Genomic DNA, 24,457 nt, shown 5'->3' on the forward strand with positions numbered 1-24,457 from the left:
CATAACTTTTTTTGCTACTTGTATTAACTTTTTGAGCTCAAAACGAATTATTTCGGTATTATTTGTAGTTGATATTGATTTTTTTAGATTCAGGATACATTACAGACTAAATACAAATGTAAAAAAAACGTGAAAAATATGCTGAAAAAATAATTTAAAGATGTCAAAAGGCATAATTTTTTGAAAATCCTGAAAATAACACAAAATCAATAATATTAAAAAACCCGAGACTTTTAGAACACAAGTTTATTAAGAAAATATCTTCAATCTGAGCCTATCTATATGCCCACCAAGTTTGGCTAACCCTCCGCCAAACACCCTGTACATATATGTCCAATTTAATTGTCAATTAGACTGATGATCAAAACCTGCTATTTCTAGATGTTCTTGATTAGCCAGGGTATAAATTCAAAAATGCATACATCGAGACGTTTTTTTTCTTAATAAGCCCTCGTATTTTTGTCGTATTCTTATTATTTTCAAATCAACTTTTAACTTAAATCATCTATCAATGATTAATAAAAATTGGAATAGAAGCCCTTACCAATCCTCCAAATAAGTAAATTATTTAAATTTTAAATTATTTAATTTAATAGTTTTTTCTTACAAAAGATAACTGCACATAAACTCGTCCGCATCGAACACAGTCAGCGATACTTCGTCGCACCACCCTTCCCCAACGAATACATAAACGCATCAGAAAAAAACAAAAATGGAAATAATCCTGAATCCGGCTGAACTGGTCGCGTGCCCTTAGATGCGGGCAAACTCATGTTGTCTTAGTCCGGTGAAATTTCGCGGGACTCATTTAATTATCACACAAAGTTTTTTTCAAATAATGTAATTTTTGTTTTATATAATCGTTTTTTCAGATACTTGAGGGTAGTAAGACTGAGTTTAGTGACAAATATATTGGCATTTAAATACATGAATTAAACACTGCTCAAATTTCTAAAACGACGAACAAGATCAATCAGACTTAAAGAGATGGTGGCTACTATAATCTATCTAGCCAATATATTCGGCCATTCTTTCTTTGTTACTATGTATGTCAATACTATAAGAGTCAGCTTGAAAACTGTGTTGTTTGGGTTTGTATTTGAAGATAGGCATCTGATGATTCAAAATGGACAGTTTCGTGCCCATTTATCGTGCAGTTTATCATTCTTATAACTAGTATGACGATTGTCAACAGAGATAAAAACAAAAATGCGACTTAATCACAACAGCAAAGTTTTCAAAGAAAAGGTTAATCGACATTACAAAATAATCTTATTGGCAATTAATCTAGGACAAAAGTTAAATTCTTAATTAAATAAAAAAAATAATAATAATTATTATGAATATGAAGTATACTTAAAGTAGTGCTAGTCCCTATCTACACTACCGCTCGAAAGTATTTGCCCATATATGACTGTTTTAAAGTTATAACTAAAAATAATAAACCCATCAGTTATTCTTATGAAACGGTTTATTCATAACAAAATTAATATAAACAATACATTTTTCAATTAATTAAATTTAAGAAAATCAAATTTTGGATTCATCTACATGTCCGCCTCGATTTTTAATAACAGCTTCACAGAGTTTCGGTAGTCTTCTAATTAATTTGTCCAAAGTTTTCTGAGGTATCTTGTGCCACTCTTTTAGGATTATTTTTCACAAGTCTTCTTTTGATGTGGGGCATGATTTTCGCACTTGTCTATTCAGTTCATCCCACAGTAATTCGATAGGATTGAGGACCGGTGATTCTGAGGGTCATACATAACTTTCAGAAGATGTTGCCTTTGTAATTGACCTAAATATTGCTTGCACAATTTCGACGTTTGTTTGGGGTCATTGTCATGTTGAAAGATGAAGTTTTCCCGAATTATTCGAGTACCAGAAGGAAGTACATCGCACTTAAAATTGTTTTGTAACCCTCTTTTCGAAGAATTCCCTCTATTCTAATTAGAACGCCCACTGCAGATCCTCCGAAACAACCCACACCATCACCGAACCACCACCGTGTTTAACTGAGGCCACCGTACAGTTCTCAGCAACCCTTTCATTGGCATAACGGCGAACAAAAACTCGCCTCTTCGTTCCAAAAACCTCGAATTTCGACTCGTGACTTCAGAGAACTTTCTTCCAGTCATCAATGGTCCATTCTTTGTGTGATTAAGCCCACTCAAGTCTTTTCTTCTTATTAACATCCTTCAGTAGCAGTTTTGATACAGCTAAACGTCCTTTAAGACCAGCATTATAAAGTCGCCGTTTTACTGTCGAAACACCCACCGCTTTTTTACGCTCCTTGTTGATTTTTGCTGTGATTTCTTGTAATTATAATATTTAAATCCTCCTTTGAACTTGTTGCCTTTGGCCTTCCCGATCGAGGTTTGTTGCTAATAGTCCCTTCTCTGGTGAATTTCCTAACATTATAATCGACAGTCCGCCTTGGAATTCCCAAATCCGTCGAAATTTGACGGTTAGTCTTTCCAGCCTTATGAAGTCCAATGATAATACCTTTTGTATCTACCGATAACTCTTTTGTTTTAGCCATTTTAAAGAATGTTGAAAAACCAGCAAAGAAACGGTCACAATCGTAAATAAGCAAGCGAAATTATCTACCAATGTTACACAAAATCAATTCTTGAAGACTAAACACATTTAAATGTTTCAAATTTCATCGGAAACGAGCTGTAAACAGATTAGTTTTTTAGAAGAAGTGCATATTTTCACTACATTATTTGTTATTTGCAAAACTATTTTTAAATACTCAGTGTTTTTCAACGAACCATAGTTGATAGTATGCTGTTTAAGCATATATGCAATTTACAAAAGAGATACAATCTAAATATAGGTATAAAGAGATAAGATTTTTGTATCTAATTTAAAATATTAAAAGAACACATGGTGGGCAAATACTTTTGAGCGGTAGTGTATATGTTTATAAAGCTTTTATTCATTAACATACTTTGGTCACAAACACCTTCTAATTTTTAATTAATTGTTTTATATTTCAGCATTTTTGCGAAAAACATCTGGACAAAATCAAACTTTATATGGAGAAAGTCTCGCTCAGGATACCATCACCGGCAAAATGTACCATAGAAGAAAAAAGACAGAAGAAATCTGCAAAGTTGCATTTTGCCTGCCAGGCCAGAGGTCAGCACTGTTTATACTCCAAAACCTATTTCACTATGAGAACTCGGAATCCCAGAATATGGATACATTTGATGTTTATATCCTTACAGGTAAAGTTTTTATTTATCAACAAACTATAAACACAATAAGGGTTTTCAAGTTGTTTTTTTTTTGTTTTCAAAGTTGAATCATTTATTTTAACATCTTGTAGAACTCGCCAAAAGAAGTTAATATACCAAAAATAACCTATATAAAAGTTGCATAATAAGAGAGTTACTTCAGTTTTTGGTGCTTTGGAGGTCGACTTTTTTGTCTTCAAAAAATACTCTGCCAAAACTTTTTTGTTACAATTACGGAACAAGTCAGTACCTTGTCTTATTTCGTAACCCAAAACAAGCAAATATTGTGTACGCTTTTGATATAGTAGAGTTTGTCTAGCTAAGGAAAGGTACACCATCTGTTTCAAAGCTGCGTCAAGTTTTGTCCCCTAATAACGCGCGATTAGCGACAGTAGCGCGCCTTTTTTAATTTTAATTTTAGAAAAGTTAATTTATATTATTTTAAATAATAGTGTATTGTGTTTTGTTTACATTCGTTAGGTGCGCTGCTTAGTCTGGAATATGAGACAAATTAATTTTCCTAACTAAAATTTAAAAAACCTTGTTGGCTGCCTCTCTCTGATTTTGTGCAAAGCATAGAATAAATAATTAACAAAATTAGAAAAATTATAATTATCTTATTATCAGGATTAGGATATAGAAACCCAAAAATAGACTTCGAAAATAAGACCATAAGAAAAGACTTCTTAAAAATATAATTTTATACGATATTATTATTTAAATACACATAACTACATAAGGATAAGACATTCGGATAAGTCCTAAATTATGCATCGCACATGATGGTAAATAAATTGGGTCGGCCAAAGCACCTGTGAAAAAAATATTATAAATAATTCTTAAAAGTTATAAAACATAATTCGTCTACTTCAAAAAATGACCTGACTGAAGGATATAGGTTGCTATTTTTTAAATTGATTAATTTTATCTAACATATCGCCTTCCAGGTAACAGTATTTAGTATTTATTTTAAGAAAAGAAGAAAAGAGCCATCATAAAGTTAGGCAAAAAGGAAAAAGGTTATGATGTCGATATAATTCTTATAAATATAATTAACTACCTGTTAGATCCAGAGCCAGGTCCAATTTCTTTTTAAAAATAGCAGTTTATAGAAAATCCTTATTAACAGGTCAAATTTTCTTGTATTTGTTTTTAAAATTGTATATAATAAGTAGGTATATTTTTAACGATTTAGAAATTGTTTCTGTTATACCTTAATTTTCCCCATTTTAAGTTATTAATATTTTTACAGCGCAAATTTTGACCGAATAGGTTTTAAAACTGTAATTTTATATTTTATTTAAGCACTAATATATTATGTAGTGTTGGGCGCTCTCACAACTTTATTTGCTAATTTAAATTTTCATGTTAGACTAAAAATTACTTCTAAGAATACAAAAAAATACACTCTTCCTTTGGCAACTCTTGAAACCTTTTTTTGTTAGAGCTTCTACATCAGCCAACTTAAATGTCACATTGTGGGCTGTCACCCAGTTTTTGACCAAGGCCCATATTTTTTCAATTGGGTTTAACTCCGGATGATAAGGCGGCAAACGAAGAACTTTATGTCCATGTTCCTCCAGTAATTCATCTAACTTGTAAACTGGAGGATAGCGGAATTTATTGTCACTAATTATTTTGTATAATTCTGGCTTTGTCAATTTCTCATCACATGGAATATTTCTGTCATGTAGCCATTTAATCATATTTTTTTAAGGGATCCCGAAGTAATATTTGGTTCCATAGTAACATTATGGTAGGAGGCATTATCTACAACCAAAACGGCCGGCTCTGGCAAATTGGGCAAAAGTTGAGTTTGTACCCACTTCATAAAATTTTGGTGATTCATATCATCGTGGTAGTCTCCGCTTGTAGCTCCTGAAAAAATTATAAAGTAATATAATATCCAAATGTTTTGAACTTATAAATTTAATTTACCTGATTTAAAAATAAACATTCCATTTGGTATGAAGCCATTTTCTTCTCCTGCATGAACAATAATTAATCTGCGTCCTTTTGAAATTGGTTTTTTTAAACTTTTATTTTTATTATCTGACCAGCTTTTGTTTTGGGTATGGCTACTATGAATATAGGTCTCATCTGTATATACGATATTTCTTCCCTCGGCTCGATATTCCATTATTTTTTTTAAAAAATTGATTCTTTTTAGTCTAATATCATAGCTTTCCATAAGGACACTTCGATTGTTCTCAGTTTTTCGCCATCTGTAAGTAGAATTCGTTTAAGATATTAGTATAAATATTGTAAAACTTATATATACATATATTTTTTTTAATATTAATTTTCATACTCATATGTTAAGTTAAAGATATTAGGGCCAAGTCTGTATAAAGTGCTTACCTAAATCCAACAAATCTTAATAGTTTTCTTAATGTCTCAGGGCATCCAGAGAAGTTAATCTGTTTGTTTTTTATTTCTGAAGTACTCCTAAAATTTAAAAAACAACAATATATAAATACATTTGACATGAATTTGAATTCTAAGTACATACCTCTTAGAGTAGGAGATCTTTTTTCAAGCACGTAAAATTTTTTCTCTAAAAATGAAAAAAAAAACTGTGATGAAATTAAAGCAAATATCCTCAAAGTGATATTATTATGTACTTAAACAAAACACTAATTTTAATTATTAATGTATTAAAGTATCAATAGCCTAAGAACTTTATTAATTAATTATTAGAATAGGCTGCCTGCAAAAATATTAGATAAATTAATACATACTGATAATTTTTTAATGGGATCTGAATTCCCTTAATTGCTTCTCTTTCCATAAATTTGGAAATATTATTAATAATTTCTCTTGCTTGGCTATGTAAAACCTTTTCTTTCACACCAATCCTTTTTGGAGCCATAATCACAAACAAAAATAACTATGAAAAAATAATATAAAAGTTTCAGTACATACATACTATTTATAATAATAATAAAGGTGAAGATGGTGGAACAATTATATTTTTTTGGTTTGTTGACTTAATACTATATGCACTAGGGTTTTTATCAATTAGACACGTAATTTTATTGACATAATTAAATTCCGAGTGAATATAATGGTTTCTAACATTCAATATATTAAGACTGTTACAGTTTATTTTCTTGAGATACATAAAGAATAAGAAAATAAAATAAATCCAAAATGTTAGCGAAAGCATAGCTGGATTATAGAACTTTAGGAGGCAATTTTTAAGTTATTCTGGTGGTATAGTTTATAAAATAAACAGTCATCATTTCAGTGTTAATTCTATTTTTGCTATCAATAATTTTCAACCCTTATGATGAAACTCAAATTATTAATCATATTATTTTTTTTTTAGTTGTTTTAATTCCACTAATGTCAGAAGTCATATCCTAGCCAATAAGATCCCAGCTCATACCATTTCCTATATATCCCTACTAAAACTATTTCTGGCGCGAAAATCTTTGACCTCTAGTAGTCTTTAAGAACAAGCCTTTGAAGAAGGTTGTTTCTTGGTATTTTTGCCGGTTTTACTCCAATGAAAAGTTAAAAACTCACCTTTTGGGTATTTTAGTTTGTGGATACTAAATGCCATACTGCAATAGTGCAGAATTATAAGTGGTGTAGTTAAATCCCAACTTTTTCAAGGTTCTTTATTTAAGTGTCCAGTTTTGTGTTCCCGAGAAAAGCCAATTCCATTGGTAAGTCCTAATATTTTCATTTGGCATCTTGTTTTATGATACTCTACATATTACACATGTAATTTTATATAAGTAGACTCAAGCATACCGTTAAGTTTAACCATCAATGCTTATATCTCCTTACTCTCAGGCGATTCCTCAATCTGGGTATTCTTCCACTTTCAGGCTTTTTTTTCTCCCCGGTATGGTTTTTATCCACTATTATAAGAGGTAGAAATCTCCACTCATCTACTCCAATAACGCCCACAACATCTACATTGACATTCACTGTCAAACCGATCCACCCAGGTCCTCCATCTCAATCATGCAGCCCTCTTGGAGCCAGATTTGATCAATGTTTGTGATGTATAGTGAACAATGCAGTCAGTAAACCACCTAACCAGTAAACCAAAGTCCTATCAACATTTATTAGCTTTACTGTAGTATATTATACTGAATACTAACCTCAAAATTACATTGTTATCACTCTCATTATTAGATTTCATAATAACTAGGTGCATATTAGTTATTTTATTGAAATAGACCGTATAGATCTCCTTGTAAACTGGATAAATAAGGCCTATTAAGAAAGTACTCACGAGAACTTTTAGACCCAAACAATATAATATGAGATTTTACCCTTGATATAGACACTATATTCAGGAAGGGCAACATAACTTGTTTTTAAAGTAATAAGTTTGATTATTAACTTTTCTTTTAATATAGATTCACTTGAATGTATCTCAGAACTAAAGCTTTTCTTTTATGTTTATTTTGATTTGCTTGCTTGCTTGCTAGGTTATTTGCTCTGCTACTAGGCAATCTGCCAGCACGATTTGGAGATTCAGGAAAACCGTCGGGTATGTACCGTTTCCCGAATCGATAACTTTCACAAAATTTAATAATTAAATGCACGTTATAGAAAACGGCAAGGGGTAGGAAAGGAATAGGATAGGAAAGGTAAAGAACGAGCACGTGTTGACTGGGTGAAGGATGACGCGGAAATGTTATTTTGATTTTTGAAAGATACCTTCTTGTCTAACATTCTAAGTTAGACAAAGGACTTTTGGTGTGAGCCCATGAGTTTTAAGGTGCTCTCACACTAAAGCTGTAATTTAATAGCATATAATTTAATAGCCAAAGTAAAGGATTAATATTTATTTTATTACTAATTTATTAATTACACCATAACACTTGTACATAATATTAAGGGTCAATATAATTAATTGTATTTATAAATCTCCGTGTTCCTTCCTTGTGCGATTTTCTTTCAGGTTTATAGGTATAGTGCTTTTAGTAATTTCCTGTTTTCTTGGTCATCGGGATTTTCTTATCCATCTGGGATAAAACAGGTGGCGCTTATATTTTATTGAACTCTTGTGGAATCCACGCCACTGTTCCAAAGTGGTTAGTGCTAGTCGGCTTCCCTTTAAAAAGATTCCCTGAGCCGTCAACTCTATAGTCTATAGTAAGTCTCCCTTCCTCTCTCCGTACTTCCATTGGTTTCCTTGTACCCATTTTCTAACCCTCAAATCATACTTTTACCTTCCTTTTCCTTCCTGTTATTACCCATTCGTCCATTCAAATTTGGTTTAATCCAAGTAAATAAGATAAATTATAAATTAAAGTATTATTAAATTGTTAATTTATTATTTTTTTATATCCTTAACAAGACTAGTATATAAATCGTACGTTGAGAATTTATATGTTTTTTTTAAATATAATCTTTAGAACAGTGTTTTGAGTAATTGATATTTTTTTAATAGTTGTATTATGAGCACATCCCCGTATGATAATGCAGTATCTCGAATTGGATTCCACAAGGGCATTGTACAATATTTTAAGTAACTTCTGATTTAAAATATCACGTAGTTAATAGAATTTGTAAAATATATTCCTAATTTTTTTATTCAAAAAAGCAATATGTTCTTCCCACTTTAAATGTTACCCCTAGATATTTTATTTGTTTAACCTTCTTTATCTTTATGCAATTACAAGTACATAACTTTATTTAAGCAGTTATTTTTATGGATATTGATTTCATTAATATCGGGTTGATCTGCCAGGGTTGCAGTAAAAGTCATAAGGGTTTTTATAATTTAATCTCAAAAACCTATTGTTAAGTCAATCATAGATCTTGGTCAGACCCAACTCAACTTAATTAAAAAACTTCAGCCCAGGAATCACCTGAAAATCATAATACAGTATCATCTGCATAGGATATAACAATGCTGTAGCGCGTAACTCGGTTCAAACCAATTTATTTCCAACCCGTGTGAGTCATACCTACTATCCAACCACAAAAAAATTACTAAGTCCAGACAAGCAAATTTTGTTTTAAAAGATTCAGAGATTTGGTGGCCGCCAGCTTTTAGACAGTGGAGAAGGTAGTGGGAGAAATTTTAATAAGAGCGCCACTTGATTTAAATATTTTACACCAAATCCTGATATGTTATGATGGTAATATAAGCCCCCCCTTAATCAAGAAAATGATGACCTATATTTATGCTTGTACCTAGATCCTAAAAGCTGAAAATAATTTGGGAAAAACTCAAATAACAATCCATAGGTCCACCAGATTGATATAATCATCCAAGAATTTACATAGTCACTTCCCTTTATATAAAAAAAAATTAAATTCCACTGAGATATTTAAATTTAGATAATCATTCAAAATGTAATACTGTAGTAATTTTAAATAAATAAAAAATTGAAAAAAGAATCAAGAGTCACTTGAGGTATGCTTAAGGCGAGGAATTAGTAAAAAAAAACAAATCCGCACTGAACTACTGTTCAAGGGGAAAATCCAAAACGTGATAACGTGTTGTTTACAAGAAGTATATGTTTGGAGCCTAATTCACAATACCTCACTGGCCCCAAATACCTTTTACAAACCACAGTCAAGTCACATTAATCTAAATAAAACTTTTAAATAGTAAGGTTCGAATTTGAAAGCCTATTAATGGCATGTTGGTGCAATAAAACCTATTAACCAGCAACCAACATTATGACTAAATATGTTACTGTTACTTGTAGCAAATAGCCGATCCCTTACAAGGCGATCCAGACTCAATGTCGAAATCAATTATGTCGATGCTCGACTCAAATGGAAACCCTTAGGTTAATGTTAATAGACTTAGCAAGAACCCCTTAACGTTTTTGTTTTACATAAAAGAAAATAAACCCATAAAATTCAAATCAATAAATCAACCCCCAACCCTAAATCAAACCGTTCAATAAGAGAAAAATAAAATAAAATGTGCAAAAACTTGCGTGTCCTCTAATCTCTTGTGTATTTTGGCTAAGGTAGCTTAACTCGACAGCTCTGGAACCAGTCAGCTACAACCAGGGTAACGACCACATGGGCAAGTCGATTTCAGGCAAGTTCCAATCCAAAATCGCAGAGCCACAGTAGAATGCTCAGTCCAGGCTGTGTTGAGGCTCCCTTAAGCCGATTGCCAATAGTGTTGGGATGACCAGAAGAAACCAGAGAATAGGAAGAGACCAGAGAATAGAGGAGAGAATGAGAAAAAGGAGAGGCCTCTAAAATAGAGGACAAAAAAAGTCAGTAAAATAAACACACAATCAATTCTATGGCAATTACCAACATGTTGCTACATACCTAAGGTGGTGAGCGAGGCCTAGAGTCTCGTTTTGTGGTTAGAAAATTTCAAAATCCCATAAATGGTGTGGGAGCAGCCGACCAAATCCAAAAATATCAGGTCAATCCGAAATCCTCTCGGCTACAAATTCCCACTAGACGTTCATCAAATTAAACCCCAAAACTTGGGAGGAATATTTTTCCATTCAACCGAATTACCGGCAAGATGAACTTAAATTTTCCTTAAAACCACAAAATGTCGACTGTTCTTTCTGATAACGGGATGGCTACAGGCTGGACAAGGAACTGACAACCGACCAGACAATGACAGGTGACACTGGCAGTGAACTTGTCACTCTCTCTCTTCGACACGATCTGACCCTGCCTCTTGGTGCAAACTACGCGGAGCCTCATTCTATCAAAATAGAAATTCCGGTAATTCTGCAGTTTAGCGGCTTTTGTTAAAACTAACGAAAAATGGTCGGACTTTTCGTAAAATGGGTGGATTTGGATATATATTTTTCACTAAGAGTGGCGGAAAGCCAAATTTTATCACGAAGAGGGTATTATCACGCACTAAATCACTCACTATGGGACATGAATAGAATAACGTCATTAGAATAACCCTGTATTTGATTAGTTTTGTCAACAAATAGGTGACAACTAAGGTGAGGTTAGGTGTGGTGTTGCCAGTTCTGTCGTCTACTGCGTTTTGTCACTCTGCAGTTTCAGCCTTGTTCCCAGTGTGGCTGACTCATGACATGAGTGCCTTCTCTAAAGTGCTGAATTCACTCTATATTTTTTAGTCACGTGAAATGTTAGGTATTATGCGTAAAATAAATTCACAAAAACTGTTTTTACATTTTCTTGTAACTAAATCTGTTATTTTCGTGCAACAAACATACCGAAGACTCCCATAATGTATTATTATTTTGGTAATTTTTTACGCGCAGTTTAGCGGCTTCAAATTTGGCGTATTTTCATCGGTTTTCTTTTTTAAATAGCTTAATTTTATCTGGAAAAAAATAATAAAGTGTTGGAAGGTGTATTTTGCAAATAGTTTCTTTATAAACAATGTGAAGTACTCACAAATAGAGGTAAACTGATTTATTTCAATTTTTTGCTGTTTTTTTTTGCATAAATTCAATGACAGTCGCTATCTGTCAAATGGGTTGTCGACTCTGGAAGTATGTGTGCAGTGTTTTGGTTTGTTCCGTTTCTCTATTACCGCGAGGGGAACATAAGGCGCTGCGCACAGACCATAGATATACCCAACCCAACTCAACCCAACCCTTTTTTTTTTTTTTTTTTTTAAGAGGTTTAGGAAATCTGCATGCAGATCCCCCAGACATTGTTGTTCGGGCGTCTGGGGGAGTGTGGGAATGGGGGGCTACCCCGACCCACTAAAACCCTTTCCTCTTCATCTCCGGAATCCGCCGTGAGGCATTTCTTCGGAGTTTTTTTTTGGTCCATCTTTTATCCTTCTTCCTGTCTAGCATTTTCTTCTCTCTCTTTTTCTACCATAATCTCCCTCAGCATATCAGTTATCGCATTCCATTTTTCTTCACTCTCTAGTAGAATTGAGTTGATATTTTCTATGGTAATGGTTTTTCCGCATACCAAACTTGCTCTTGCCCTTATCTCACTGAATCTGGTGCATTCGAAGCATATGTGTTTTGGTGTATCTTGTTCGAAACAGAAGAAACAAAAATCATTCTCCTTTTTGCGTATTTTCAGCAAATATGTCCCAAAAACTCTATGTCCAGTCATGGCCTGCATAACATGGTAATCGACATGTCCCCACTTGCGTGAAGACCAGGCTTTTAGGTCCCTAACTAAAGTCTTTGCCCACCCGTTATATTGTTCCCATGAGCTTTGCCACTTCCTGAAAAGTTCCTCTCGGATTTCTCCACTTTGTTCCTTTCCTCTTTTTTGGATTTCCATCCTTTCAAAAACTGACAAGCTTATGGGTGGTATCCCTGCTATCGCCAGAACCGCGTCAGTACTCACTGTTCGATAGGCAGAAGTGATCATGATTGATAACCTTCTATTTACCGATTCTAACATGTTTCCATATTTTTTCATTTTCATAGCGTTCCCCCGCATACAGAATTGCAGAGATTTCCGTTGTCCTGAGAAGTAACCTTTTCAAGGTTTTGGGGCCACCTGTCTTAGTCATGAGACCTGTTAGCAGATTTGTCATATTGTTGGCCTTTTCAGTGATTTTACGAATGTGGGTTTTCATTTTCAAGTCTTTATCCAAGAAAACCTCCAAATATTTTGCACACATCGTACTATTAATAATTGTTTCTTCGATTTGAATTGATATATTCTGGACTTTTCTCCGGCCTTCAATAACCACGATCTCTGTCTTGCTTGCTTCCACCATGAGTCCCATATCGTACAAAAGCGTTATAACCTTATTAACCACGAATTGAGCTTTGTCTTCCAGGTATATTTTATTTGCTGCTTGCACTACGATCGCCAAATCATCTGTGTATGCTAACAAATTGACTCAACTCGACCTCTAACCTCAGGATTAAGTCATAGAAGATGTTCCATAAAAGAGAGCCCAGAACCCAACCCAACTCAATCCTGGTTGGGTTGGGTTGTGTTTGGATTGGATTGGGTTGGATCTTAAATTGCTCAAGCACCGCTCATCAAATTTTGCGTATTTTTACAATTTTTTTTAAATGGCCTAATTTTACGAAAAAAAAAATAAAAGTGGCGGAATGATACGATATAATTCGCCGCAAACATGTGAATTTTGATAGTTCTTAAAAAAAAAAAAATTTTGAAAATGATGTACTCCTAAAAATAAATTTTCAATTCAAACAAATTTGTGTTTATTACACGTAATTGACATTTTAACTGATATGTAATGAAACTAGTGTATAATGTTATGATTATACACTAGTTTCATTCATCATTTTTTATATGTTATGATAATGAATGACTAAAAAAATACAGAGTGAATTCTTCACTTTAGAGAAAGCACTCATGAGTCAGCCAGACTGGAGACAAGGTTTCAGCTGTGTGACAAAACGCAGTAGACGACAGAACTGGCAACACCACACCTAACCTCACCTCAGTTGTCACCTATTTGTTGACAAAACTAATGGTATACAAGGTTATTCTAATGATTAATCGCGTACTATAGTGAGTGATTTAGTGCATGACACCCTCTTCGTGATAAAATTTGGCTTGCCGCCACTCTTAGTGAAAAATATATATCGAAAACTACCAATTTTGCAAAAAACCCGACCATTTTTCTTTAATTTTGACAAAAATCGCTAAACTGCAGAATTACCGAAATTCCGCAATATCACAGCAAAATGATACTGCTCGGATACTAAAACATGGAAAACTAACAAAATTTTCCCAACGGGACTACGAAATTCCAATTTTCCTCTTACGTCGCTCTGCCTGATTTATGACGCTCCGTCATCCGCCAAATGGAAACCAAACTTTAATGGGAAACAGCAACGCTGCCAAACCTCCACAACAACAAGTGTGTCAATAGTCATTACTGTCAATCACAGTCACTGTCAATCGGCTAGTAGGGTTAGAAACCAGATGTCAAGGCACGTTTATTTACTAAAACTTAACTTGAAGAATTGAAGGGAAATATAGCAAGCAAAACTGGGGAGGCCAATTTCAAATCAATTAGGATACCTTGCCCAACATGATTCCGCTATAGAAGAAAGTATTTGTAAGTTTTCCTACACTAACGGATCACCATCCAAAAGGTCTTATTTACTCCACTCATAGCGCAATCTGTGGCACAACAGCACCCTCTAGAAGTCCCTCCATACCCCAGACATATACCGGCCTCATAGAAACTCTTGACAAATAAATCAAAGGTCAGAAAGTTCCCAACACCAGGTACATGAATAGGGACTAAGGAAACATAATACAACTAACTCCACCGAGGTGTGCTAACAGGATAGGGTAGGTAAATACATTCCTAAAAATAATCAAACCCCAAAAGCCCTAAAAAAATAAATTGCATGACTATCAAACCCCAAATTCCATTTATAAAACTGTAAATCACACAACCCTTTCAAGCCGATACCAAAACCCATAAACTTTTGCCCGAATTTATATAAATTCCATGTTACATGCTTAGGGCAAAATCTGCATGTAACAATGCAGTATTTTAATATATCTCCTACGCCATTATTGTATATGCCCTTGTGGGACTTTAGCATTAATGTATTTAGAGGAAGTTATGGTTTTACCTATTTTTACAAATTGTTTTCTCCCTGACAAATAATTTCTCAACAAACTCAATGGTCCATTTCGAATACCTATTTTTTCTAAGTGGTTACATAAAATGTTATGTGAGACAGTGTCGAAGGCTTTTGAAAGATTCATAAAAACCGCGTTTTTTTTTTCTTATTTTCTAAATTAATATTAATGCTATCATATTATACTAAATCATATTTTGCATTTTCAGTATTTTTTTATCTCTAAATCCGTATTGCCTATCGTGCAAAATTTTATTTTTGTTCAAAAGGCATTATTCTGGAATATAGACACTTTTCAAATATCTTTGCAAAATTATTTATAACAGAGATTGGTCTATAATTAGTATTTTTATAGCGGTTATCTGATTTGAATCACAAGGGTCACAATTGAAATTTTTAAGTCCAAAGGTAAATCGAATGATGTAAAAGTTAAATTTATTAAATTTGTTGATATTTTATCTTTCCTTGGAGCTGAATTATTTTTTTAAGATTTTATATGCATTATAAGTTCATTGTTTTGTACTGGGAATAAAAATAAGGAATTGGGGGGGTTAAGCTTACTTTTCAAATTGTAATATTTATCTCTTCTAATGTCATTTTGAATATTTGTCCCAATATTTATGAAAAAAATCATTAAATTGCTAATTTTAAGCTCATCAGTAAGATAATGTTATACAGTTATAAAACTTTTCTTATCTTCTAAAAATATTTAGCCTGTCCAAGCGAGGGGTGAAAACCAAAAGTAAATACCGCTTCATACAAACGACATTTGGTATTTACCGAGAAATGTCAAATGACGGCATCGGTTTAACCGCCAGTAACCCTGCTTAGGAGGAAAGTTATAGCGGTTGACAGCTGACAAATAAAAAAATTCGAAGACGGATTGTATAAACAAACAAAAATTACAGTTTATACAAATAGAATGGACTGGCCATCAAAATATACAAAAATGTATTAGGCCCAATATTTTTTAAGAATTGTAAAATCATAAGTGGATTTTGTTCAAATTCCATCCAAACGAATAATGAAGTTTTAAGAACAACGTCCATGTGCAATACAGTACAGCACCACAGAATAAACATATAAACAAATAAAATAACCGATTGACCGCAATATTAAAACATCCCATCCAAGAAATTGCCTTAACCGTGAGGTCATTTGACATTTTGGACAGTAACCGTTGGTTCTTACCAGACTAATACTTGGACAGGTTAATAACTGTTTTTACCTGTCAAATATTCTAAGTAACTTGAAACTTATAATATCTTAGAATTACCACCAAACACTATATGCTATATTTTTTATTATGATAAAAAGTGATAATGGTGATTCGTTATTTTCTCGGCAGAGTGTATTTTTTTATTTTATTGTTTATAACATTCGTAAATAAAATTTTAAATCTTATTTTTAGGCAAGACACTCCCATGCTTTAAGTTCCAGAGATGCCCAAGTGGCAAGTTTGAAGCATTGTTGGGACATACTGAAAGCAGAAAACAAAACATTTCTAACCCTCGTCACGAGCGCATTTCCTTGCTCCAAAGACCAAGAGGCGCTCCTAAGCGAACTGAGACATGCGGGTTACTTCGATGTGTTCCAGGTATGTCCTTCCAGCATAGGAGGCTCCGCTGACCCTTTAGAGGGCAGCGTAAGTTCCATCGGCGGAATCAAATGGGGCTGTTTCTTATGCGCCCATCCAGAAAAAGCGATGGGATTTTTACGGGGCGACACCCAACCGGTCATAGAAGGGCAACTAAAAGAGAAAAAAGGTAAATGGCGACTGTTTCGACGTTGGCGTACACGCTACTTCACCTTATCCGGCGCCCATTTATCTTGTAAAGGATCAAGCGGTGGTGAGTCGATCGATGTGCACCAAATCAGATCGGTGCGCGTGTCCAGGGGATCCAGAAATATTCCCAAAGCTTTTGAGATATTTACAGAAAATCAAACGTTGATCCTGAAACCCAGTGATGGTAAAAACGCGGAGGAGTGGGTCCAGTGTCTTAGTATTGTGGTGGCGCATTCAAGGGAATCGGGAAGCCAGGGGGGCAAAGATAATTCTAGGGGAAAGAGCAATAGTTTACCTGCTAGGGGATTGGGGGGCAGCAGAAATCATATTTTACATTAAGAGCGTTATACCCTTTTTAAAACAATTTAATCTTCAATATCAATGCATTTTATGTACTTAACATAGATTGTATATCGTTCTAGTGTAATTCACAAAGTGCGCAACTCTTTTTAGCGAGTTAACAATCGGACTTAAATAATTATAACTATCATGGGTTCAAAGTTATGTTCTTTGATATTTTTAGTTACGACTATTAAGTCAGATTAAAGAATAATATTTTTAATGTTGCTCAAACAAGTTTTGTCTTTAAATATTATGGATATTCGCTTTTTTTTCTTAAAACTTTATTTTAATTAAGAGAAAAAATGCAAAATGCGAGAATCAAAATTGAAACTTTTGCAACCTGTATAACGAAAACCCTTTATGCATATCTTTAATTTTTTTTTATATTTTGACGATTATTCAATGCAATACAATAACTCTTTATTAAAAATTTTTAAATTTACAAATAGGGGAACTATGGACAAAATGACATACAGTTTTCATATTGCTCCATAAAACTTTAATTTAAACAGTGAAGAAGGTCAAAACATGTAACAAATATCTTTGACACATCAACTTTTCATGTAACAAAATATTTTGCAAATAATTGTAAAGGTATAAAAAGTTAAAAGCTAAACACTAAAATGTAACAGAAAACCATTTTGGCCATACTAAATGGACAAAATGACATATGTTCTATGGATAAAACGACATACATCAAAACTACTTTGAATCAGGAACACATAGTTCGCCAATAAACATTTTTGTCTTTTGAGGCACGTCGGCGCAAATAGCATGAGTCCACTGTGAACATCGTAACCAGTTCTCACCAGGTTTCGAACGCGAATACAGGTCGTTGCAATATATACAAGGGCAATCGTTTTTGTCAATTTGCGTATCACTTGTGAATGGATCTTCATCATCTTTGTCATTCTCATTGTAATCAAATACAGTTCTTGTAACCCTTCTCTTTTTTGCTTCGGAGACGACTTTAGTGTCATTTTTGGCTTTTACCTCCACCATATTTGGCGTAGAAGTAAGGACTAAATGAGTTTGTTGCTTCTTTGGTCTTCTCTTTACCTCTGACTAGATTTCCTTGCGGTATAGGTGATAAAACTTCGAGCGGAACGAGCAAAGCATCTTTAGAGGGTCCAGGCTTCTCTTTATCACGGATTATTTCATCTGGTAGGATAGAAGCAGTTTCATTATTATCAGATCTTGAGCTTGCTGATATCTCTATGGACATAGGTTCAGGAGTCATTATTGGAACATTTGTTGTCTTTAGCATATGTCAGTGATTCTAATCCTTTGTTACTAGCATGACCATCGAGGATGAGGAGAACCTTTTCACTAAGATTAGCCTTTGCATAGGTTTGAAAGTGTTTAAGCCATTTGAAAAATAAATCTGTGGTCATCCAGCCCAATTCCTGTTCAATTCCAAGAGTGCCAGTTGGAGCTCCATCCAAAAGCTCATTTTTAAAATTTTTCCTCGGGAATATTAATCATGGTGGAATATAAGAGCCTGTTGCATTCATGCAACAAACAACACTAACATGAGATCCACGCTCAGCACTTGTTAAGCATCCGACTTGCTTCCGACCAGCTGTTGCTAAAATTTTCTGTGGTCTCTGAACCGTGGACAGACCCGATTCATCCTTAGAACATTGAAAGGCTAGAAGTAGCATGCCGTGAAACTATGGGCAGGTTTGTTTGCTTGCAACATCTCTGATGCAATGATGCCAAATGCTTATAGAGAAATGGCAAAAATCACTTTATAATATCATAAAAATGTTCAGTTTCCGAAGGCTCAAAACAATACTATTGCTCTCCTTTAATAAAATATCAAGCATTTTTTTTTAAATAAATTTGATAAGATACTCTATATCGAAGTCAATATACGTTAAATAAATGAAAATAAAGTACGAAGAAACGAGAAAACGGTAATGGCATCGCAACGCCGCTCGATCCCATTATTTATGCCACCGATACAAGCACTCTCTACCAGTGACGTCGTCAACAAATATTTACCTGTTAAATTTTTATTAATTATTATAGAGTTTGAGTATAAGTAATATTACCATTTATGAGCTATTTATGTATTTTTTTAACGGACTTCGTTAGAGGAAGGTCTTAATAAAAGGCAGCATTTTTGTCAAAGCATTTTTATGGAAATTAAATGTTTAATTAATATAATATTATAGATTTCTTAATAAATCATGTTTTAAGACATACATTTTTAACATTTTGCAAAATTTCATTGTTATTGTTATATTGAACAAAACTCAGTTTTACATCACTTACTTTATATCACATAATATATACTTCTATGGTGCTGACTTTTTCAAAGGGACAGTATTGCTTCAGCGGAAAGAGTTAAAACTAAAAGGATGTTTAAATTGTGAAGGAGTTGCAGGTTCTTTATAGGTTATAAGATTTTTATTATGAGTATTTAGCCTGTACAATCGTTTTCAGACATTTAACAGTGACCTATATAATACCTAATACCAATTATTATATCATATTAATTTATACTAAAAAACAAAGCTTACCTAAGAATAAAGACTATGTACAATAGCTTAGATTAGATAGTTTATTAGTAGTAATATACAAACAAGTACTTTTACAAGTCAAATAAAATATGTAGTATGTTGGGCTTTTTCGAAAATCTTGTTATTATTTCTTAAGTATTTTAATAATGACTTGAGACATCTAATTCAATTTCTTTGGCGCAAATTTGTTTGTTGCAATCTTCGAATTTTATTTTTTTGTTCTTTATTTTTTTTTCCATAATTTGGTGACAAGTGATTTAGCTTTTGAAACGGTGGAATCATCAGTGCTTAGGTCCTCAGGATATCATTTTGATTTTACCCTGGAATAATATACATAAAAATATAGCATTACCAAAATTAAAAAGAAAAAATTAAAAAAATGTATTATGATAATCCAATTAATCAATAAAATGTATGTTATTATAAAGAATCTTTGTAATATCATACATTTGATTAATTCCATTTAATTAAACAAATATAACACAATAAAATACTATATCACTTTTAAATAAGATATATAGATTAGGATGATACATGGCATAAAACTAGTAGTCTATTTTGAGTGTATTTTTACCTTTTCCTTGGCAGAGTCAGGGAATTTGTAGCAGTTAAACAAAAACGGCTTGGATGAGAAATAGTAATTGTTGACCTAAACCTAGATGGTAACAATTAATCTCAGATGCAGTTATTATTGATGAATGATCAGATCTGTAATTATACAAAATTTGGTGTATCAAGAATATTAATCTATTTTAATTATCCATACTTGTGTATATAAGCTTCACTGTTTGTACTATATACCATTTTGGAATCTAAAGAAATTTTTGCACTCTTCAGGAAAACTACCCCTGCAGCTTTGAAGGGTAAATCACTTGGTAAATTAACTGAATTATCGGCTGCTGTGTTTTTAACCAGTGCATCAGAAATCCTAGTAAAAAAATAGTTTTACACACATACCTAATTTAATAAGTATTAGGTATAAATAAAGCTTATATGAGTAACACTAATACTTTTTGTGACGATTTTTTTATACTAGAAAAATATATTAAAAAAAAAATTACCTTTAAGGTAGAGCTGATTTTTTTAATAAAGTCTGGCTACTGATAATATTATCTTCCTTATATAAGAAATCACTTCTAAGGATGTGATCTGAACAAACAAATATGTTCTTTTTAATTGTGTTGATTTCCAATAATGAAATCCATTGTTCCCTTTGGGCTTATGTATATTAGGCAATCTATAATAAGTATTTGATATTTAATCAAAAAGCAAAAAAATTACAGTAATAAATTAATATGTGGTGCCAATTACTATATATATTATTGTAAATTGCCATATGGTAAAACAAAAAAAAAATTATCGACCAAATTTTAGGGAAAGACAAAATTAACTTTATACATAGATATCAATATCTAAATAAATTTCAAAATTCTTTAAAGGCAATAAAAATTAGTAATTTCATCTATCTACCTAATGTCTATATTAAAAAAACATAACTATATGTAGATAGGTACATGGGTATTATGCCTTCTTTCTGCCAAAACAACAAAAAATCCTGTAATAAAACCAGGGACAAAATTCTAGTTTTATATTTTTTATAGCCTATTGATAGATGAATATGTTCAAAAAAATATTTAGATTTAAAAATATAAATATTTTGGTATTTTACGCACACTTTCACATTCAAGTTTTTATTAGGTTTATATCTATAAGATCCCCTATTCTACGTTTATGATGATGGTAACCCCACGATGTGATGTTATGAAAGTATCGGTACTTACTTGTGAGAGGATCGGCTTGAATCACCTTTTTATTATGATGCGGCACAAACGACACAAGTTTTTGCCATCCTAGCAATTTAAAAAAACACTAAAATGTGGCCTTTTTCCTTTTTAAACTAAAAATTAAAGAAAATACACGAATCCCCAAAATAAACAAAAAGCCGTTTGACAGATGACACTACGCGTATGGCTCAGGCGCTAAAGCTCCGGTGTTGTCGCTTTAAATTTTTTAGAAGCAGTTTTAGGGATAAGAATGCTAATAATTTTGTTTATTTTTTGCTTAAGGATATTATATTTATTGCTAAAATAGGTTAATTGTAGTATTTATACTTTTTATTTTAAAATTTCCTATAAAATACAACACAAATAAGTTAAATTAACGTTATAATGGTTGTTAAAATATAGCTAAAAATTTCCTCCGTTGGAAATTTGCGTCGACTTGACAACAGAGAATCGGCAAATATGTTTGTAAACAAAACACCCCTCTTGCCCCTGTGCACATGTTGGACTCAAACAAAGTTGTTGTTTACTAATTCTAGCCTTTCAATGTTCTAAGGATTCATCCATATTATAAATTCTAAAAGTTGTGTGTATCCAACAGTTCTTGATATCTCTTAAAGAATTTCTCAACCTGCGGTTTATTAAACGCCTGAGCCCTAGCCGCTGAAGTCGGTTCTGGTTTGCGTACTAAAATACAGTAGAACCTCGATTATCCGGGCCAGCCGGGACCGAGCCTTCGCCGGATAATCCAAGACTCATTTTTATTTTTTTAATACATAATTTATTTAAACAAATACATGTGCCAGGCGAAAAGAAACAACGTGATAAAACATAATGCAACAACAAAAAATGTTTTATTACCTATTTAGACATAATGTATTTGCTATGTATAAAAGTATACATACATTATAAAAAATATTATGTAGGTTATACATATTATATTACATATTATATGTATATACATACATATGTACATATATAAAAAAATCACTTAAAAAAATCACTAATTTTTGCTTGTTTTTGGGCCTCGTAACTTCTACACCCTATAATTTCCTTCATTTTTCTAAGCTGAAGTATATGAATGTCATCAGTAACAGGCTGTTCTTCAAAATATTGAATAAGTATGTTTACTGCATCCCTTGCTTCTCGATGACTCGTCATAATGACGCAATCATTTTTATCAGAACTCTCATTCTCATCACTACTTTTGTCAACTTTCTGCAGAGCTCTTGTTATGTAGATAATCGTCATCTATGATCTGATACCCTGTTTCTTGGTGATCACATTCTATCCATTCTTGTATTTCTTTATTGTCTATTTCTTCTAAACCTTTGATTTGTGAGGCAATAGTTGCTATATTTCCGACGGACAGCTCACCTTCATTTAAGTGATTTTCATCTTCAGAAGCGTCTTCATGTTCTAAAGTCATTATTTTATAAAATGATTTTTTAATGTGATCCACTTTCACATCACTCCAAGCACGACCTACAGCATAAATTGCTTCTTTCAAATTTAGACGTTTCCAAAATCCCACAATGTCATCTTCTCCCAACAGTTGCAGCATGAGGTCTTTTCTGTAAAGTCTCTTCATGGTCTCTATAACACCTTGGTCCATTGGCTGGGCAATAGATGTTACATTCGGAGGAAAATATGCTACGAATATGTTCCCATCTGTTGACTTTAGTTGCCCTACATCAGGATGCGATGGCGCATTATCCAGTAACAGTACAGCCTTTGGTGGAAGATTATTTTCTTTGAGATAAGCTCTAACTTGAGGTATAAATTTTTCAAAAAACCACTTTTTAAAAATTACTCGATCCATCCAAGCTGCCTTTTGATTATAATAATCCACAGGCAATCTTTTTATATTTTTAAAAGCTCTAGGATTTTTGGATTTTCCAATCACGGCTAACCTAAGCTTATGGGTTCCTGAGGCATTAGCACAGCATAAAACTGTTAAACGGTCTTTGCTTACTTTGAAACCTAAAAAAAAATACAACTTTGAGAAATATTTTATACGTAAAAAAATATGTATGTAACGCTAACCTGGTGCACTAGTTTCTGAGGCTACAACAAGTGTCCTTCTCGGCATTGCTTTCCAATAGAGTCCAGTTTCATCTCCGTTGTACACCTGCTCAGGTTTTAGGTCATGCTCTATTATGAGATTTTCCAAATCATAGCAAAATTCTACCATAGCTACATCATTAGCACTTAATTTCTCCCCTTGAACTGCTAATTCTCGTATTCCATGACGTTTTTTAAATCTGTAAAGCCAACCAGAAGATGCCGAGAAGTTGCCTTTAACTTTCAACTGCTTGTGAAACTTTTCAGCTTGCCTAGTACACATAGGTCCTGATATCGGAACCCCCACTGATCTTTTCTGCAAGAACCACTTGGTCATAGCATCATCAAGTTCTCGAAACGTAGACCCTTTTAGAGATTTCCTGTCAGAAATAGCTTTTGCACTATCCGCTTTTGCTACAAAGCTCTGTAACTGGGATTTTTTCTTCACAATGTCACGAACCGTTTGTTTTCCAATATTATATGTTTTAGCCAAAATAGCAACACTTATGTTATTTTCAGACTGTTTCAAAATGTCCATTTTTTGCTCAATAGTTAAAACATTGCGTTTACGCTTTTCATTAGCACCCGTACGCTGCATTTTGTGCGCCTGTTTACGTTTAACTAATAAGCGATGAGCCGGTCGCCAATACTCGCCAGTTGGCGAAAATAACAGGTAAAAACATAAACGAAGGATTCCCCGAAAGAAACTTGGAGATTCCCCGAGACGAGCGTTTGCACGGTTTCAGCATTCAGGCGGCGCCGGCGCTGTCAATCTCGAGCCGTCAGCCACGGATAATCCGCGCATGGATGATCAATTTAAAATGCCGCACGGAGAATCCGCCGCCCGGATAACGCCATTCTTGTCCAGCTCTTTGTTTTTCTACATTGAAAATATGGGAAAATTTATTTTTTTCGGCCAACTGGAAAGCTAAGTTTTGAACGTCTTTACGAGTTAAACCAAAAAGTCGTGTTTCTAGTAATTTTAAATGATTAACTAGCTGACTTTTAATTTCAGGGGGAAAAGTAGGTTTGAATCTGCCTAATCCTTTATCAGTGGCATTTAATGATTTGTTCTTTCCTAATGCATGTCGTCTAAGGGTCGCCTGAGGAACACCAAACGTCTTGGAGGCTAAAAGCCAACCCATTTTATTTTGCTGAACAATTTAATATTGAAATTGTACAATAAATGTTATGTATTTATCAAAGT

At 33.2% G+C, this 24,457-nt stretch overlaps 1 protein-coding gene across 2 annotated transcripts in view; it reads left to right on the plus strand.

Moving 5' to 3' along the window:
- Positions 1 to 19,253, plus strand: part of LOC126742157 (protein melted) — an 86,775-nt gene extending 67,522 nt beyond the window's left edge. For both annotated transcript variants that reach the window (XM_050448732.1, XM_050448733.1), the window contains exons 14-15: positions 3,006 to 3,236; positions 16,161 to 19,253. In XM_050448732.1, coding sequence (XP_050304689.1) covers positions 3,006 to 3,236; positions 16,161 to 16,874 — 945 coding nt within the window. In that variant the 3' untranslated portion in view covers positions 16,875 to 19,253. The remainder of the gene's footprint in view (positions 1 to 3,005; positions 3,237 to 16,160) is intronic.
- The last annotated feature ends 5,204 nt before the right edge of the window (positions 19,254 to 24,457 follow it).

This window comes from Anthonomus grandis, chromosome 11 (genome assembly GCF_022605725.1).
Source record: "Anthonomus grandis grandis chromosome 11, icAntGran1.3, whole genome shotgun sequence".
Taxonomy (NCBI): domain Eukaryota; kingdom Metazoa; phylum Arthropoda; class Insecta; order Coleoptera; family Curculionidae; genus Anthonomus; species Anthonomus grandis.